This window comes from Tupaia chinensis, unplaced genomic scaffold, assembly GCF_000334495.1.
Source record: "Tupaia chinensis unplaced genomic scaffold, TupChi_1.0 Scaffold149248_1, whole genome shotgun sequence".
In the NCBI taxonomy this organism is placed as follows: Eukaryota; Metazoa; Chordata; class Mammalia; order Scandentia; family Tupaiidae; genus Tupaia; species Tupaia belangeri.
This window is the reverse complement of record NW_006209094.1, coordinates 251,238-271,120: the sequence shown is the minus strand read 5'-3', so window position 1 is coordinate 271,120 and position 19,883 is coordinate 251,238. Positions and strand designations below refer to the sequence as shown.

Genomic DNA, 19,883 nt, shown 5'->3' with positions numbered 1-19,883 from the left:
AGTTACTTTACTACAGGGTGTGTGCACTCACTGGAGAGACAGAGAGACAGAAAGCAAGAAATCACTCCACAGGGGGGATGGCCATGCCACAATCCTTTCTTCTCCATTCTCTTCTCCAGATTTTGGGCACACACGTACATGTGCCCAGTGTGAGTTTTAATCAGCCAGGTCTGGGACTTGAACCATGGTTGGCCATGTCTAGACATAACCATTACACCATCTATTGTTCCCAAGTAACAGCTTTTCATATGTTCATTTTCTATTTGTATATCTTCTTTGGTGAAGTATCTGTTAAGGTCTTTGGCCCAGTTTTTAATAACATTGTTTCCTTTCTTCTTGACTTTTAAGAATTGTTCATGTATTTTGGATAATATTCCTTTGTCAGATATGTCATTTGCAAATATTTTTCCCATTTTGTGTCTGTATTTTCATTCTCTCAGAAATATCTTTTGCAGAGCAGAGAGTTTAATTTGAATGGAATCCAGCTTATGGTTCTTTCTTTCATGGATTGTGCTTTTTCTGTTATACCTAAAAAGTAATTGCCAAACCCAAAGTCACAGATTTTATCCAAATTTGTCTTCTAAGAGTTTTACTTCTAGGAGTTTTACAGTTTTATATGTTACATTTAGGTCTGTGATCCATTTCTGGCAGGTATAAGATATGTATTTAGATTAATCTTTTTACACATGAATGTCATCATGACACCATTTATTGAAGACTATATATTGTCTACTTTGTATCACTTTGCTTCTTTGTCAAAGATCAGTGACTATATTTATGTGGGTCAATTTCCAGACTCATTCCTGTTGTATTGATCTATTTGTTCTTTTGTCAATAATACACTCTCTCTTCATTACTGTGGCTTTACAGAAAACCTTGAAGTTGAATAATGTAAGTCCTCTGACTTTCTTCTACAATATTGTGTTGGCTATTCTGGGTCTTTTGCCTCTCCATATAAACTTTAGAATCAGTTTGTCAATATATAGAAAATAACTTCTGGAATTTTAATTGGGTTTTCAGTCATTTTAATTGGATTTGAGCTGAAAATAATTGACTTTTTAAAATTTATGGTAGAGCACGAGTGCACATGCCATTGAGAGAGAGAAAGAAAGAAAAAGAAAAACACTCTTCACAGGGCTCAATCATGCCCAATACCCTTTCTTCACTCCTCCAGTGTGCCAGAATCCTGGACACATGTGCACGTGCCCAGCATGTTTTCAGAATGATCAGGCTAGAGACTCAAACTGCAGTTGGCGTATGGCTACCAACTCCGCAGTCCAGCACACTAACAACTATGCCACAGAGGCTGAGACAAGAATTAATATCTTGAGATCAGCAGATGGTTTAATGGTTATGTCACTGGACTCCCTTGTATTCGAATGTAGTTTGAGTCCTGGACCCAGCAGCTTAAATTCATATCGGGAGCGTATGCGTGTGTGCCCATAACCCTGAGAAGAGAATGGAGGAGAAGGGATTGTGGTATGGCCATCTCTCCTGGGGGAAGATTTCTCACTTTCTGTCTCTCTGGCGAGCACACATACCCTATGGCAAAAACTCTCTTAAAAAAGAGTTAACATCTTAAGTGGTTTTATACATGAACATGTATATCCATTTATACATAACATGTCTATCCATTTATTTAATTACTTTTTTTTCTTTCATCAGTGTTTTATAGTTTTCCTCATATAAATCTTGTACTTTTTTATTATTTACTTTTTTTGAGAGGTTTTTGCCTTAGGGCACACATGCTTGCTGGGGAGAGAAAGATAGACACAATGAGAGAGAAAGTGAAAAATCACTCCCTGGGGAGGATGGCCATGCCACAATCCTTCTCCTCTATTCTCCTTCCAGGACCTTGAGCATGCATGGACATGCACCTGGGATGATTTTCAAGCCACCAGGTTTGGGACTCAAACCGCAGTCAACCCTATCGCAGTCCAGTGACATAACCACTACACCATCTACTGGGCCCATAAATCTTGTACATATTTTGTTAGGTATATACCTAAGTATTTTATTTGGGAGATGCTAATGTGAATAGTATTGTATTTTTAATTTCAAATTCCACTGATTTATTGCTGGTATATAAGAAAGTCATTGCCTCGTGAATATTAACCTGTAACATTGCTATAATTATTTATTCTTTCAGGGGTGTTTTTGTTGTTTCAGATCTTCTGTATAGAAAATCATGTCATCTGTAAACAAAGACTGTTTTATTTCTTCTTCCTTAATCTGTATGCATTTTATTTTCTTCTATTGTGTTAGCTAGTACTTCCAGAACAATATTAAAGAGGCATGGTAAGAGGATAACCTTGCTTTGTTCTTGATCTTAGTGGGAAAGCTTCTAGTTTTTGCTATTAAATATTATGTTAGTTGTAGGTATTTTTGTAGAGATTCTTTATCAAGTTAAGAAATTCTCCTCTCTCTAGTTTACTGTGCATTTTTATCATGAATGGGTGTTTGATTTTTTCATCTGCTTTTTCTGCATCTATTGATATGATCATGTGATTTTTCTTCTCTACCCCATTGAGGGGATGGGTAGCATGAATTGATTTTTAAATATTGAACCAACCTTACATAGCTGTGATAATCCCACTTGCTCATGATGTATAATTATTTTTATACATTGTTGGATTCAATTTATTAATTTTTGTTGAAGATTTTTGCATGTATGTTCATGAGATATATTGGTCTGTAGTTTTCTTTCCTTGTAATGTCTTTGTCTGACTTGGGTATTAAGGTAACACTGGCCTCATACAATGAATTAGAAGATATTCCCACTGTAATATCATCTGAAAGATATTGTGAGGAATTGACAAAATTTCTTCCTTAAATGTTGTTTGGTAGAATTCATCGATTTACCTATCTGTTCCTGGTGTGTCTGTTTTTAAGGTTGTTAATTATTGGTTCAATGTCTTGAATAGACATAGGCATGTTCAGTCTGTCTATTTCTTTAATTTTGAAAGATTACATATTTAATAAATTGGTCCATTTCATCTAGGTTATCAAATTTGTGGGCATAGAGTTATTCATAATATTTGTTATTACATAATAAACACAATATACTGTGTTAATGATAGGTACTTTGGAAAAAAGAAAAACTAGAATCAGCTAAAGGACATTAATAGAGCAGGCAGGGGGAAAGATTATAATATTAAAAAGGGCAATAGCAGGCCCAGCTGCAGTGGTACAGGCAGTAGAGTGCCACAATGTGAGGCTTTGGCCATATGGAAGGCCTGGGTTTAGCTCCCAGACCAGCCTAGATAGGCATAGTGGCATGTGTCTGTGATCCTAATTAACCAGGACGTTAGGGCAGGTGAATGTTGTAAAACCCTGTCAAAAATACCTCTCTCTCTCCCTTATGCTCTCTCAATGTCACACACACCCACACACACACACACACACACACACACACAAATGTTTTTAATTGAGAGAGATGATTTGAAGAAACATTTGAAAGAACAGAAGGAAAAAAGTCACACTGATAATTCGGTAAAGAGTATCATAGAGAAAAGATAAAACTACAGCAAAGGCCTTTATGTGATAGATGCTTAATGCATTCAAAGAACAGCAAAACAAGGCCAGTATGATTAGAGTGGAGAAAACAAGGAGGAGAGTCTTTGGATATGGACACAGGGAGGTAAGGCAGGATAAAATCACATGAGTCCTTGTTGAGATACGGTATGACTTACCTTTTAACAGAATCACTGCTGGGTTGAGCAGAGAATGAAGGGATACAAGAGTGAAAGCAAGAAAATCAGTTATAATTTTAAGTCACCGGGTCTGGTACTTGAACCATGCAGTTGGCCATGTGGGATCCATCCACCTTAACCACCACACTACTGCTGACCCAGTCCCATATTCTTTATTAACAACACCCATAATAATTTCTAGGATTTATTAAGTAGTTCCTGTGTTCCAGGCACTGTTCAAAGTTCTTTACATGTACTAATACACATAACCTATCCAGCACTGTGTCTCTTTAACACTTGCAACCTAAATAATCTCATGTACTCTCAGTTTTAACTGCCATCTCTAAGCTGCTAATTACCCCCCAGATCTTATCTCATTTGGCCCAGGCTCATATATTTTTCTGCCTTCTGGATATCTCTTCTTTTAATTCAACAATTCTTCTAAATCTTTAGGTCACATTGTTTTATCATACCCATATGACAAGCTTCTAATCCTGTATTACTCCAAATGCCCTCTCTCCCCATGCCAATACCTGAATAGCTGACTATTGCTGCAGAGAGTCAGTCACAGATCTCAACTGAGCCCTTAATACTGCCTTGTTCTCCCACTTATCACAAGAGATATTTCAGATCTCTTCTCTCCTCACATCTCCAGCTCTGCCTCCACCATCTCAGAATTCAAAGAGTAACGTAATAAATGCAACCAGAATTTGTTAATTTCTTGCTATATCTCCTTGTAATTTACAAAGAAAGCCGAAGCCGTGAGATGAAACTTCTCCAAAAGCTGGTTTTCTTTTCCATGTGTTAGGGAATGCATTCTGACTTCTTTCGTATACTCAATGACAAGCCTTGCATATAGAAACTATGCTTTGTATGCCTCTCTCTGCCTCCCCCTGTGGAGCTGAGCACAGGGCCCTGAGGTGCAGAGGAATTTGAACTCTTGTTTCAATTGATATTATGCTACATTTCTCACCACCCTGGCTTGTTTCTTGCAGCTGATATAGAAGGCCAGTCCTTAAGACACCGAGACAAGCGGCTTAGTTTAAATTTGGTAAGTTTGGCACTTGGATTCCTTTTTTTTTTTTTTTGGAGAGATTTTCACTATAGGGCGCATGCGCTCGCCAGAGAGACAGAGAGAGACATAGAGACAGAAAGCGAGAAATCACCCCCCAGGGGGGATGGTCACGCCGCAATCCCTTCTCCTCCATTCTCCTCTCGGGATCTTGGGCACGCACGCACACGCGCCCAGCGTGAGTTTTAAGCCACCGGGTCCGGGACGCGAACCGCGGTCGACTACGTGGGAATCCAGCAACATAGCCATTACGCTAACTGCTGGTTCCCGGAACTTGGATTCCTTTAAACCTCAGTTTTACCAAAATAACCTAAATTATATGTTATCTTGGATTTTTTTGAGATTCAGCACTCTGAATCTCTAGCGAGTCTTCCAGTCTCCCCTTAAGACTTGAACTTGTTTGGGAACCACTGGACTTGATGTTCTGTAAGGGCCCTGTCAGATACTTTCCCAGCTTAAGGCATCACATTGTGCTTAAGGCATTTGCACAAATGCATAACCTCTGTTTTCCAGCATCAAGGAGAGTCATTGCCTAAGTCCATACAATAAGGCCAGAGGCTGAATTTGAGCTCTAGTCTTGTTTGACTTTCCTGATGACGTTCAGAGTTAGTTTTAGCTAATTTGAAACTGAAACCACATGTGCAACCTTGACTTCCCACTGGTAGCAGTTCCTATGACTCATCTGTGATATCTACCTGTACCTGTTCTCTTGCAGCCGTGTAGGGTCTCCCCAATGAGCTTTACAGCTTCTGCCAGTGTAGAAGACAGCTATGTACCCATGAGCCCCCAGGCCACTGCCTCTAGCCTTGGAGTGCACTTCAGCCCTGATGACTACATCCCAATGAGCTCAGGAAGTCTTTCAAGCCCACTACCTGAGCTACCTGCAGACCTGGAGCCTCCCCCAGTAAACAGAGATCTCAAGCCTCAGAGGAAAGGTAAATCACTTGACCAAGACTCCTGGGAAACCAAGTGGGCAGTGGGAAAGTCACTGTCCTCGGCTCTGGTGATATGGAAGGGAATTAGACAATCTTTTTTTTTTTTTTGAGAGGGTTTTACTGTAGGGCACATGTGCTCTCCAGAAAGATAGAGACAGAGATACAGGAAGTGAGAAATCACCCCTGAGGTGGAATGGCCATGCCACAATCCTTTCTCCTCCATTCTCCTCTCTGGATCTTGGGCACACACGCACACGCACCTGGTGTGAGTTTAAGCCACCAGGTCCGGGACTCGAACTATGGTCAACTACATGGGAGTCCCGGGAATTAGACAATCTCTACTCACATAGTGTAATGGAGGAAAGAGATCAAAAAGCAGCCTGGTAAAGGCAGTGAAAGAGGAAGGCATGACCAACTGAGCAAGATGCTGATGATGAATGTATCATCACAAACTGGTAGAGATCCCATAAAAGGTGAGTACAGAAACCCATGAGAGCCATGATATGGGCCTGATCTTGTCTGGAGGTCAAAATGCATCCCTAATCAGGGAACATTGAGCTGAGACCTGAACATGAGTAACTGGGCAAAGTCGTTTTTACTCCTCATGAGATACAGAAGAGCAGGATGATGAAATTCACAATAATCAGTGCTGTCCATTAGTAAATTTGACTTTGGTGTGCTAGGATACTGGAATGACATAGTTTTACAGTCTTTAGATTCTGGCCTTGAATTCCTAAGGACTAACTATGTACTGTCTTGTAGCACGCCCACCTCCACTAGATCTGAGAAACCTCTCCACCATTCGGGAACACACATCATTATCAAGGACCCACACTGTGCCTTGGTAAGTCTCTGCCCAAAGACCCAGCACAAATACCTGGGTCTTAATTAGACCTCTTTGCTTAAATATAATTGAAGCCTACTTGATCTAGCTTAAGCCAAAGGAGGCACAGGCTTTATGATCAAGGGCCGGGAGTATTTGATCAATTACAATGGGAGGAATATGAATGGGTCTTCCAGGATACTGGAACCAGTAACTACACTACTGCTGGTAACCCTACTCTTTCTTCATGTCTTACATCTGCTTCTCTCTTTGTATCTGCTCATCCCTCTGTCTTTGCAGAATTCTTTTCTCTGTTTCACGGTCCTCATGGTTGAAGATAGCATTACCATTGCTCTTGAACTTGTTTACATGATACAATTCCAATATCAACAGAGATGGGTCATTTTTCAATCCCAGTTCAGATTTCCTGGGATCTCCTCATTTAGACAGTATTTGAGAATTGTGCTGCCCCACACAGAAATGGTTTATTATCTGTTGATGATGACATGTATAGTATTCTCGACTGGACTGGTCTGAGAAGTATTTCATGTTGGGTAACGTCTTTTCATAAGCAAAATAATAAATAGTGATTGAATTTTAAAAATAATTGGAATAATAATAATAATCTGGAAAAAATAATGAAAAGATATTTGATGATGATGATGGGGATTTTAATATCTTTCTATTGACTGATATGTATGGTATTCCTTTTGGAAAAAGAAATGTAGGGGGGACCAGCAGTTAGCATAATGGCTGTCGCTGGACTCCCATGTAGTCGACCACAGTTCGAGTCCTTGGACCCGGTGGCTTAAACTCACGCTGGGCGCGTGTGAGTGTGTGCCCGAGATCCCAAGAGGAGAAGGGATTGTGGTGTGGCCATCGCCACTTGGAGGTGATTTCTCACTTTCTTTCTCTCTGTCTCTCTCTGTCTTTCTGGCGAGCACACACGCCCTATAGCAAAAACCTCTCAAAAAAGAGAAATATAATACACTGTAAAGTTATATGTGATTCAATGTAATACAAACAAGATTATGATAATAATAAATAAAATAAAATTTAAAAAAGAGGAAATCTTTGGCTTAAAAAAAAAGAATTGTGCTGCCCCAGACTGTATAGAATCGGCTGTGGTCCAGGGAGCAGATCCAGTACTATCTGTATGGCTTCCAGAAGCCTGACTTTGTGAACAGGGTAGGAGAGTTCTGAGAAGGAGGATGGCTCATGATCTGAAAACCCTTAAAATATTAGTACATCTGCACCCTCTCATCTCAAATTTTAGAAGCTGCATTTTCAGAGTCCTGAGCCTGGCCCAGGAGTTTCTTAGTTCACAGGATACAATCATTTTGAAAGCAAAATTCTACAGTGACCTGTATTTCCAACCAATTTTGCTTTGAGAGACTCAGCCTCTGCTTTTCTTTGGAGTAGAATGGAAATCAATTCATAACCTCATTTTTTTCTTGCTAGAGGAATGGCTATAGTTCCTTACTTTCCTGGTTACTTTGAATGGAGCAAAGAATGCCAAAGGGGCATCTCTTCTCTTCTCTTTTCTTTTCTTTTTTCTTTTTTTTTCTTTTCTTCTTTCTTTTCTTTCTTTTCTATTCTCTCTTCTTTTCTCTTTTCTTTTCTTTTTTCTTTTTTTTTCTTTTCTTCTTTCTTTTCTTTCTTTTCTATTCTCTCTTCTTTTCTCTTTTCTTTTCTTTCTTTTCTTTCTTTTCTATTCTCTCTTCTTTTCTCTTTTCTTTTCCTTTGTTTTCATTATTTTTCTTTTCTTCTAGCTAATGACATGATGCCCTGGTCTGTTTCTAAAATGACTTCAGAGCCATTCACTCCATTTGCTGCTGAGCAGCCTCTGCTTCTTCAGGGATTGCTTTGGCCGGAAGGAAATTGGGTCTGGAGGAGGAGGGCTGAAACCTCATGGGGACCATATCAGTTCCTGGATGACTTTCAGAATAGCTGTAAGACATTGCTTTGACCTCATCTGTATTTTTGTTCTTAGCAGTCGAACCAGCTTTTTCTCTCCAGAAAGAAATGGTATTAATTCTGTGAGGTTTTTTGCCAGTCCTGTTTCCAGGGAAGAGGAAGAAAGCTACATCCAAATGGTAATCCTATATATTTTACACTCTCCTTATTCTTCACCCTAATCTATATTCTTGTGAGTTCATTATGAAGAAAACATTATCCTTCAGAAAGCCCCATGCAGTATTAAAATGATCACTTGATTGTAAAACCAGGTCAGAGGCTTCCCTAGAACAGGAATAAATTGATCAGGAACTGATTTTCTTTCCTGTAATAATCAACTTCTCACACTATATTGAGGCTACAGTATTTCAAGAGAACCCAGCAATTCTTTTCACCAAGACCATGGTGTCCTGCTTGACCTCAATTGATTTGTAGTTCCTTGGATGCCCAGAGCCTTAGCTGTGAAAACTCACATATTAAATGCTCCCTTCCACCAGACACCTGGTGGCTCACCTCTGACTTCCTCTGAACTTTTCTGCAAGCTGAATCACTTAGATTTCCATTGAGCAGGGTACCCCTGGGCTGTGGGTGGTTGTGGGGTGTCTTGGCCTCTGGAGACCTGGGTGGAAAGAGGCCTGACATCTCTGCCCTTTGATTAGCCATTCACAGTTCGAGACCTCTGTCTCCCTCTTGCCCTGTTGTCCCTTCTATTATCTTCATCTGGGATACTGGGGTTTTAGAACATGGGGTTTTAGCACCTCTGGCAATTATCAGGCACTTTAGCCAGAACCGTGCCCACTCTGCAACTTAGAAATGGAGGGAACTCTAGAAATCTTCTGTTTGAACTCTATGGCAGAAAACAAAAGATTGGAAGGTATAAAGGAATGGAGAGCAACTGTGGATACTAGAGACAATGCGGGAGGAGGGTAGAAAATGGAGGAGGAGAGAGGGAGGGAATCAAGGGGAAAAAGAAAGAAGCAAGACATTTAAGAGACACAGAAATGGAAAATTACCTGTTAATAATGATATGTATGGTTATATCTTTCATTGAACCAATATAAAGTGTATTCATGATGGGAAAATTCATTTGATATGGTGTAGTGATTGAGTATTTAAAAAGAATTATCTGTGAAATTTTGACAAGAGATCTTAGCTAGAGAATGTTCAGGACACTGCGACTATATACTCTCAAGAAGCCAATTCTGTCCTCATAGACAGCAGGAAAATAGACAATTGAACATCTTTATTGAACATCTAAAAAAGAGTCATCTCCATTAAATCAATCTTTAAATGTATCATTTTGCCTTTTTTATTTCATAAAAACTGTTGTAAATGCACTTAATCATATGCAGAGGAAAAGTGAGTGATTTGCAAATCTTTGGTCTTCCCAATATTTCTCACACCCATTAATGGCCCTTGGGAAACTTCTAGAAGAAATTATTCTTATAAATGAAACAGGGGGAAAATAACACATTTAATTGATGCAAAAGTGAGAAGTTATTTGCTGATGATAATGTCTTGACTGATATGCACCATATTAGTGCTGGGTAAAGCAATGTACACTGTAAAGATATATAGTAATTAAGTTAAAAATAAAATAAATACAAAATACATATAAAAAAAATGATACTGAGAAACTGCACTCTGTCTCCAGAGAACAGAAAAGGAAGGTAAATCTTAAACCTAATGGAATCAAGTACAGAGTCATTCTGGATAACAGCAGTTCATTTCTGATCTCTGAGGTTGTGAGAAACACCAGTGTTTCATTCACAACACTGTTAAGGACTGATTACTAGGCAGTACAAAACAGTAGATTTAGAACCCAGAATACTGGCTGATGGTAGCTGTAAGCTGTGTTTGAAGACTATCCCTTCTCATTCAATGTGTGTGTGTCTTAACTTCGGGAATGAGATCATTTCATGATTTACGTTATTTCACTTATACTACACAATAGCCCTATATAGTAGTCAGAACTAATGTGATTTGATTTTAATTTTGCACAATCATATGAGTTTTATTTTGTTTCTTTGGGGACAATTTGCATGTGAATGTAAAAATGAAGGCCAGGGGCTAAAATACAACTTTCGTTTTATTTTAGGTTATTCTTAGAAGTTGTTTATTTCCATGAGCAAGAGAGACAGAGAGAAGAGAAAGCAGCCCAACAGAGTCTTTTATTAAAATTTTTATTAATTAATTTATTTTACATATTTTCATTGATCACCACCACAGCATACAAAATACGATTTTCCAGCCAGAATACACTGTAAAGTGGCTAAGTTGACTTTAGGCATGAAACTCTGTGGGTAGAATGAATATACTATAAAATAACACATAGCTGAGGCTATATAGCTTACTGTAATCACTAATAGGTATTTTTAAAATACATTTTTAATTTAAAGAAACGCAGTTTTAGCTTTAATAAATCAAAATAAAAAATGTTAAGAGAACTTTGCTTAATTCATGAAGCCAGGAAACAGGTTAAGACTCTGTACAAATAGTAGGTACATGGACCTGTCACTTGAGAGAAGACAAAACTCCTTAACACTGGAAAACAAAGCACAGAAGGTCACTAATGTTTTAGTGAAAATTCATAAAATTCTATTTCACTGATTCAAACTCATATACTTTATCTTCTGTTGTGGTCTGATCTTTCCGTTTAAATTCTGGAAGATAATGTTCATCTGGACTTGTCCCTACCAGAAAGCTTGCCATTTTCTTAGTTGTTTTAGAATTCTTATTTCTGTGTGTCTGACTTCAGTTTTCTTGGAATAGCACTTCCTTCAGAACTTCTTGGAGAGCTGGTCTGGTGTCAGTAAATTCTTTCAGCTTTTGTTTATCTGAGAATGTTCTTGTCTTCTCTTCCCATATGAAAGGTAATCTTGCTTGGTATAATATTCTTGGTTGAAATGGTTTTTTCATTCAAAACTTTGAGTATATTTTCCCATTCTTTCCTTGCTTATATTGTTTCTGATGAGAGGTCTGCTGTTAGCCTGATGGGATACCCTTTGTAGGTAACTTGCCGTTTTTCTCTTGCCAATCTTAGTATCTTGTCTTTGTCTGTGGTTTTGGTCAACCTGGCTATAATGTGTCTTGGAGAAGATCTTGGGTTGATGCTATTTGGGGCCCTTTGTTTGTATTTCTTGGGACTGAATCTTTGAGTGCCTCTCTAGGTTTGGAAAGTTTTCTTGCAGGATTTCATGGAATAGATAATCAATGCCCTTATTAGCCTCTTCACCTTCTGAGATACTGATTATCTGGATGTTTCTATGTTTAATAGTATCTAGTATTTCTTGTATATTATTCTAATTTGGGGGATATTTTCTCAGTGTTCATGTTGGATTTTACTAATCCAGTGATTTTATCTACTACGTCTGAGATTTGATTTTCTGTATGATCTAGTCTGCTTTTAACACTTTCAAAGGAGATTTTGACTTCCTGTATTATAGCCTTTATCTCCAACAGTTCTATTTGATTCTTTTTTTATGGCATGTATTTCCTCTTTCAGCTCTCTCAAGAACTTCCTCACCTCCTGGAACTATTTTCTTGGTTTCTTATGTTTCTTGTGCCTCTGCAGTGATTTCTAGTCATCTGATGGGTTATTAGTTTTTTCCTAATTTCTAGAAGTTCAATCTGAGTCATCAGAGGTACACAGGAGGAGGTGGTCTGCAAAATCTTTCGAGTTCCATTTTTCTCCCTTTTTGTTGCAGATTCAGTTGGAATTGAGGAATATGCGGACCCTAATAGTATTCAGATGCTTGGCTACTTTTCACTTAGACCTGTCTAGACACTCACTGCTTTTCTTTTTGTGGATAAACTGCTTGAGTTGCCTAATATATTTTGGTTATCAGTCTGTTATTTGAGGGCGAGTTTGCAAAAAAAGAAAACAAAAGACCAATATCTCTGATGAATATAGATACAAAAATTCTCAACAAGATACTAGTATCCAAGAGGAGCTCTTATATACTCCTGGTACTCATGTAGGTTGGTAAACCCATAACCACTCTATAAAAATTGTTTGGCAATGTATAGTGAGGCTCAAGATGCTCACATCCTATAGCCCAGACAATTCTATCCAGTTAAATGCCCTAGAAATTACCCCACAAGTGCATAAATGCTCATGGCAAAATTGCTTGTCATATCTCCTAAACTAGGAGCAACTCAAATGTTCTTCGATGACAGAATGGTTAAATAAGTCATTCAATGGAGTAATCTGACTTAGAGAAAATGTGTTAAATAGGGCTAATGTATCAACATGATTTGAATACAATGCATATCATTTTAAGCTAAAATTGAAGTCACTGAAAATACATACAATGTGAGTCTGTTGATATGATGTTCAAAAAAAGGCAAAATTAAATGGTGTGTTATTCTAAGATATTTACTCATGAAACTTATGTTTAAAAAGGAAGTGAATGGTAAATGCAAAATTCAAGATAGTGCTTCACCTATTGTGGAGAGAAAAAAAGATGATAGAGGGAAGACAGTTGCCTCAGAGGTACTGGTAGCATTCTACTTCTGAAGCTGGCTCAGTTTCACTATTTTATAGCTGTTTAAATTATGCAAAATATTATTAAATATATTTGTGATGCCTTTTTTTTTAAAAAAAGTTTATTCATTTCTTTCTCCCATGAGAAAGTGAAAGTGAGCAATAAAGAGAGGCACTGCAACAGGTCTTCACACCTCAATCCATCCCCAGTCTTAGCCAGACTGAATCACAAGCATGCATGCCCAGTGTGCTCAGGGAGGTCCCAGGACATGAACCCAGGATCTTTCCCATGTGGGTTCTGTTGCATTACTCTTGCACTATCCATCACCTGGCACTCAATATTTGGGATGCCGTTGATAGAACTTTAAGAAGTCTAATTGATCTTCTCAAGATTTAATCTCTCAAATATTATGGGCCTGTTATATCCATAAACAGAATTTTTTTTTCAGAAAATTTTGGCAGTTTCTGTGGTGAGTAATGATATGGTTCCACAGTGAAGGCTGAACTGGTTATATTATGTTTGAAATGCAAGCTGTCACTCAGACATGCAGGTTGATCTGCTCATGTGTCATTGGACCACTCTGTTACAAGCTGACAGCAACTGCTTGGATGGAGCCACACTTGCCTGCCTTCCTATGGGCAGCCTGGCTGGACATCATTACCTGAGTCCTGTGATATTGCTTCTTAGGAGGAACATCGAACAGCCAACTCCATAAGTAGTGGTGCTTTTACGTGGACCAAGAAATTCAGCCTGGATTATCTGGCCCTAGACTTCAATTCGCCATCACCAGTCCCTGTGCAGCAGGTAGGAAGGACTTTGTGTCTGAGACTCCGGGGTATTGTATTTCTCCTTAAACTCTCCTGATTATCAAACCATGCATGTTCTTTTTAGAAAATACTAAAAATACAAACATGTATAATGAAAAATATTAAAAACAGCCCTAATCCTGCCTCCCAGAATGAATGAAATCTTGGTACATGTCTTTCTAGCATATGTTCTTTGTGAGTATATGTATAAACATGTATATGTATAAATATTCCATTCACAATATTAAAAATTTGGACTATAAAATTTATAGAAAAACTTCTCAGATATAAGGCTCTACAGGTATAGGAAAGAACTGTTTGGGGAACAAATAACAGCCTAGTTTGACTAGATTTTAGGGAGTGGCAGTTTTGACTCCTTTGGGCAATACTCTTATTGTTAAAATGGAGTTTAGAAATATAACACCTCTGTCAAAGGTTGTTTTGAGAATTGAGTTACTTTTTTATTTATATATTTTTATTATTATTCATACATTAAATCAAGTAGTGGTGCTTTTACGTGGACCAAGAAATTCAGCCTGGATTATCTGGCCCTAGACTTCAATTCGCCATCACCAGTCCCTGTGCAGCAGGTAGGAAGGACTTTGTGTCTGAGACTCCGGGGTATTGTATTTCTCCTTAAACTCTCCTGATTATCAAACCATGCATGTTCTTTTTAGAAAATACTAAAAATACAAACATGTATAATGAAAAATATTAAAAACAGCCCTAATCCTGCCTCCCAGAAGGAATGAAATCTTGGTACATGTCTTTCTAGCATATGTTCTTTGTGAGTATATGTATAAACATGTATATGTATAAATATTCCATTCACAATATTCAAAATTTGGACTATAAAATTTATAGAAAAACTTCTCAGATATAAGGCTCTACAGGTATAGGAAAGAACTGTTTGGGGAACAAATAACAGCCTAGTTTGACTAGATTTTAGGGAGTGGCAGTTTTGACTCCTTTGGGCAATACTCTTATTGTTAAAATGGAGTTTAGAAATATAACACCTCTGTCAAAGGTTGTTTTGAGAATTGAGTTACTTTTTTATTTATATATTTTTATTATTATTCATACATTAAATCTCTATACATCATTTAGATTGTGAAAAGACTTGAGTTAATACTTGTAAGCAATTATAGCCATTAACTGGTGTCACCCACTGCACAATGTAAGGCATGGAATGAATGGTAAGCAGTGAACAACTCAATATTTTTGAGCAAGGGATGGTCATAATCCAAACTGTGCTTAACAATGTATTGTTTGGTGAAAAGAAGCAGCTCACTGCACGGAATGTACTGAATCCGTGTGTATATGCAGGGGTGTATGTGCATGCGTGTGTGTATTATATCATTCCAAAAATTTGAACTGACATTAGAGAAAAGTAAGCCAAAGGGTGGGAATAACAAGTGCAAAAGTGCATTAGTTGGGACCAGCAAATGGCATAAGGTTAGGCTGTTGGACTCCCACATCATTGACTGTAGTTTGAATCCTACCCTGGAGGCTTAAAACTCACGTTGAGTGTGTGTGCATGCATACTCCAAATCCCAAGAGAATAGAGGAAAACGGATTGCAATATGGCCATCCACCCTGGGAGAGGGGGATGATTTCTTGCTTTTTGTCTCTCTCTCTCCAGAAAGCACACATGCCCTATAGCAAAAATCTCTTTAAAAAAAGTGCACTAGTCGGTTTTGAAAGAATTCCAGTTGTTGCAGGATAGGGACTTTGTGTGCCAGGTCATTTTAAATCCAGGGCCCAGGCAGGATGAGGAACCCCCATCTGAGGCATGCTAGTCTCTGGCACCAACAATTACAGAAGAAAAAAGAGAAATTACAGAATCTAAGGGTGCCTCTTTTTTTTTCCTTAGGATTGGCACATGTTACTTCCACTAACATTATATTGGCTTTGGAGCCAGCAGTTAGTGTAATGGCTATGTCACTGGACTCCCATGTAGTTGACCACAGTTCGAGTCCTGGACCTGGTAGCTTAAACTCACACTGGGCATGTGTGCATGCGTGCCCAAGATCCTGAGAGGAGAATGGAGGAGAAGGGATTATGGCATGGCCATCCCCCCGGGAGGTGATTTCTCGCTTTCTATCTCTGTCTCTCTCTGTCTTTCTGGTGAGCACATGTGCCCTATAGCAAAAACCTCTCAAAAAAAAAAAACCCAAAAAACAAAACATCGTATTGGCCAAAGTAAGTCCAGTGGATAAAGCAAAGTTGAGGGGGGCAGAGATTAAGATATGTTTAAATACACACACACACATATACACACATGAATAATGCTTCTACAGGGAGGAAGGTGTGGGAAATATTTAACAGCAATGTAATCTACCATAGAAGGGTGGACATTTTCTTGACTGTTTAAATTTGATTAATTAAAACCTTTCTATTCTTCCTTTAGAAACCTCTCCTTTCAGAAGAACAAAGAGTAGACTATGTCCAAGTGGATGAGCAGAAGACACAAGCTCTCCAGAATACAAAACAGGAGTGGACGGATGAGAGGCAATCCAAAGTGTGAGAGCTTGGGCTGTGTGTGAAACAGGGAAGCTGGGCACTCAGTTTCAGGTATCTTTTTGGCTGAAAACTCACCAGTGGTCAACACAGGTCAAAGCCAAGAGAGAACATGTAGTTTCCATGTCTTGGCAAGAACCTTTGAGAGAGAGAACCTAACTATCCCTTGAATGGCTAGGAAAAGGAAGCTGTTTCCTCCTGAAAGGGGAGCTGAGAAAGTCTAGACACCTGTTCTTGTAGGAGCCTGTGGCAGCAATTGCCTTCTTCAGCCACATCACCCTTTACCAGATCCTCAGGGTTGGTTGCAGTTGGCTCAACAGTCACAAGAAGTAGAGATAAAGAATTTCAGAGCCACAGACTAGTATGTAAAAAAACTCCACATATTCAGGCACAGTAGGAGCAATAAAAACAAGACTTGGGGCAGACATCTTTCTCAAGATTTCTGTTAAGAAATCTCTGAAACAGAGTAATTGGAGCCAGAATTGCTATCAACAGGATGATACCATTTGACCCCAATTACTGAATTCCTTACCTTTCTCCTGTGCTTTGATAAGAATCATAAATTATCCTTATGGCCTGCGGAGACCATCTTATTATAGCCCCCTGAAGACACAGTTGAGGAGACCAAATGAGCAACCCAATCATTTATATCCCCAAAGACAGACAATTCTGTGATGAGCATATCAGATGACACTGCTGGCTCTTAGAATGTAATGGTTAAACAGTTACCAATAGCCGAGTATTCTGTGGCTGTTGGTGTTTTCATATATATCACCTCATCTCTTCCCCTTTAGGGGGTCCTCAGAAACTAGGCATGGCAGACTCTGTTGCTCCCACTTTGAAGAAATGAAAATTGAGAACCAGAGGAAGAACTGTTTTGCCCAAGATTGCTCTCATACCCTAGACACAAAGTCAGGCTTAGATTGCCAATTGTAGATTCATTCCACTCTCTCACACTGTCTGTCTCTGAGAATTTTGGTTAAGTAGATCATCAATTGGATCAACTTGGAGACACATGGGAAACATATGCATACAAGAGATGAACCCTCGACCCCTCTCCTCTCCTGTTTATATCTTTGCTTTGATACTTGGAAGGTGTGCATGCCAACCGAGAGTTTCTTTGTACAATGTTCAGGTGGAATCCTGGCATCATCAGTGGTTATAGTTACCAATACCTCCTGATGATCAGTCTGAAATTCACTCTTGAATCACATGGCCTTCTATGCAGTGTGTTTCCCTGTGTGCTGGCTAATGCTAGCAAAGAAATTTTTACTGTCTTTGGGAAGGCAGAAGTCATCCCTGGCTATGCTATAATGGACCCAGATTTAAAGTCATAGAGAGAAATGACCAGAAAAAAAAAGTTCCATCCTCAAGTCTCCTTGTTATTTTTTTCCTTTTTGCTTGAGAAATGATTAGGTACTAAGACTGCAAGCCCTTCTAATTAGTAATGAGGGCATTATGTCATATCTTCCTCTATAGGTCCTCCCAGAATGAAGGTCTCAGTTTGGCACAGAGTTCTATTTAGTGTCCCTTCTTAATCCATCTGAGCACCCACAATCAGAAGATATATCTGTACAACCTGAAACTAAGCAGATACTGGCCCACCTTTCCAGCTGGCACTATTGTCTTACAGATGAAGATGAATCAAATAAGCAGGCAGGTCTATGATAGTCACTGTAGTCAAGGTGGTTATAGGTTTTGCTACAGGATTTCAGGATTTCAAACCACCCAATGATACAAAATGCCAAAGTCTTAAGTTTTTCAGACAATACAAGAAGTAATTTTAATTTTCAAAGCAGCAGGCTCTGGTGACACCATTTCCTTCCTGGGAGAAAATTGACAAGCACCTTTACTGAGTTCAGAATTCTTAGTGAACCTGGACAGAGCAAGGAGAGGGCTCCTGTCTCCTGGTAATCCATGGCCAGCTCCATGTTAACAATACCCAGCTCAGAACCTGTGATGAGCTGCCTTCTTCCCCACTTCTCCATGTGACTTCCAAAGAGTCATGAAGTGTCAGGCAGACCAAGGATGCAGACTACCAGTTCCCATAGACAATATCTTCCCTATGTATGAGGCACTTGTATTTGGATCGCTTATTATCTGATAAAGGCTGGTGCATAAAAATTGTAGCCCCAAATATTGAGAACCACGTTGGATTGAAGACATAAGAAGAAGTAAAGCTGAAATGATGTCAGTAGTGAAGTATCATTCAATTAGGCAGAAAAAGAAATGTTTCTACAGAACTTTCCAGTAATGTCTTTACATCATGAAGCCATGAATATGACAAGTCTGACCTATTTGGAAGTGATTAAATTCTTTCTGTGTTAAAGATATGGAAGATAATAAGAGTTAGAATTTTAATTTTTTTTCAATATTTGAAAATATGACTTTACCTCTTCACTTCCAGGGTTTATGTGATTGTGTCCTGCTTTGATAAAACTACTAAAGGATGGCTATGTAACAGCATAATGATCTAAAGAGACAAAGTACAGGTGGTTTTTGAGCTGACAGTAACATATGCCCATGAGAAAGTCACAAGTCAAGACGATGCCAGCCAAATCTCATTTTCTGGCAGAGACAATCAATGTGTATGTAAGAGAGGGCTATGTTTCTAGCCAATGGCCTGACGTTTGTTACCCCAGAGACCATTCTGAGCCAAACATACATGGCATGTCTGTACACTGTGGACACCTTCTTAAAAGATTTGTAAACCGATGTAACAGGTTGATTCAGAAATTAACTCCACATTATTTTTCTGTAGTTCTGTTTTTATGTTTTGTTAGGAAATTTCTCCAGATCAGAACTGGGGGCGGGGGGTGACTGAAGGGTTTCAGGCCTGCAAATCTAGAAGGCCATAAACTTAGGAATGCTGAGACTTAAGCTTTCCTTGGAGAGAAAGGTGTCCTGAGGTCCAGCACACAGCCTGGATGTAAAGTCATGAAGTGGTCCAGTGGGGGTTGCTGTATAGGCTACTTCACTGTAGAACAAGAAGCAGCTGAATAATGACTTTTAGGTCCTATCAAGACTGAAGGCTCCTCTCAGGCCTACCTTTTTCCTCTATGATCTTCTTAGTCCCTATTCATATTGTATATATATCCACAATCACACTGATATTTCAAATTTTTTATTTTTACTGTTTCATTTTTTGGAATTAATAAAAGTCTTATAAGAAGGAATTATGACTTAAGTTCTCTCTTAGTTCTTTTAAGTTGTTTGTGCCAATATAAATAAGGAATTGTTCTGGGGGAGCCCCAAATCCAAGAAGGCTTTCCTATAATGTTCAATGATTTCAGTGAACATGACCAGAGGTCCAGCAGTGAAAACATGAGTTTACTTACATAATACAGGGTGCTCTGCTGATGGACAGTCAAAAAATGGTCTGTGCTGTCATTGAGCACACCCTCAGGTTATATACGGTAAGGACAAAACATTCATAAATCAATTAAGGATCAGTGAAGACTTCCTGTCACCCAGACAGATATCTGGTTTGTATATACATTGCTTGAAGGTTACAATAAAAGGTTAGCTTTTCAATGAGCAGAATCAGCAGAGCATGTTTAGGGTTTAGTCCCCTTTGTCTAGTGATGTTAAT

The 19,883-nt window shown here is 38.8% G+C and overlaps 1 protein-coding gene across 5 annotated transcripts in view; it reads left to right on the top strand.

Annotated features, from left to right (window-relative positions):
- The window catches only part of GAB3 (GRB2 associated binding protein 3), a 29,071-nt gene extending 9,604 nt beyond the window's left edge, over positions 1 to 19,467 (top strand). For 2 of the 5 annotated variants that reach the window (XM_027769330.1, XM_027769329.1), the window contains exons 4-10: positions 4,688 to 4,743; positions 5,480 to 5,699; positions 6,462 to 6,543; positions 8,516 to 8,618; positions 13,653 to 13,769; positions 16,182 to 16,294; positions 17,771 to 19,467. In XM_027769330.1, coding sequence (XP_027625131.1) covers positions 4,688 to 4,743; positions 5,480 to 5,699; positions 6,462 to 6,543; positions 8,516 to 8,618; positions 13,653 to 13,769; positions 16,182 to 16,294; positions 17,771 to 17,816 — 737 coding nt within the window. In that variant the 3' untranslated portion in view covers positions 17,817 to 19,467. Of the gene's footprint in view, positions 1 to 4,687; positions 4,744 to 5,479; positions 5,700 to 6,461; positions 6,544 to 8,515; positions 8,619 to 13,652; positions 13,770 to 16,181; positions 16,346 to 17,770 lie in introns of all 5 variants that reach the window. The other 3 variants (XM_027769333.1, XM_027769332.1, XM_027769331.1) reach the window with 3 other exon arrangements.
- Positions 19,468 to 19,883: the final 416 nt, after the last annotated feature.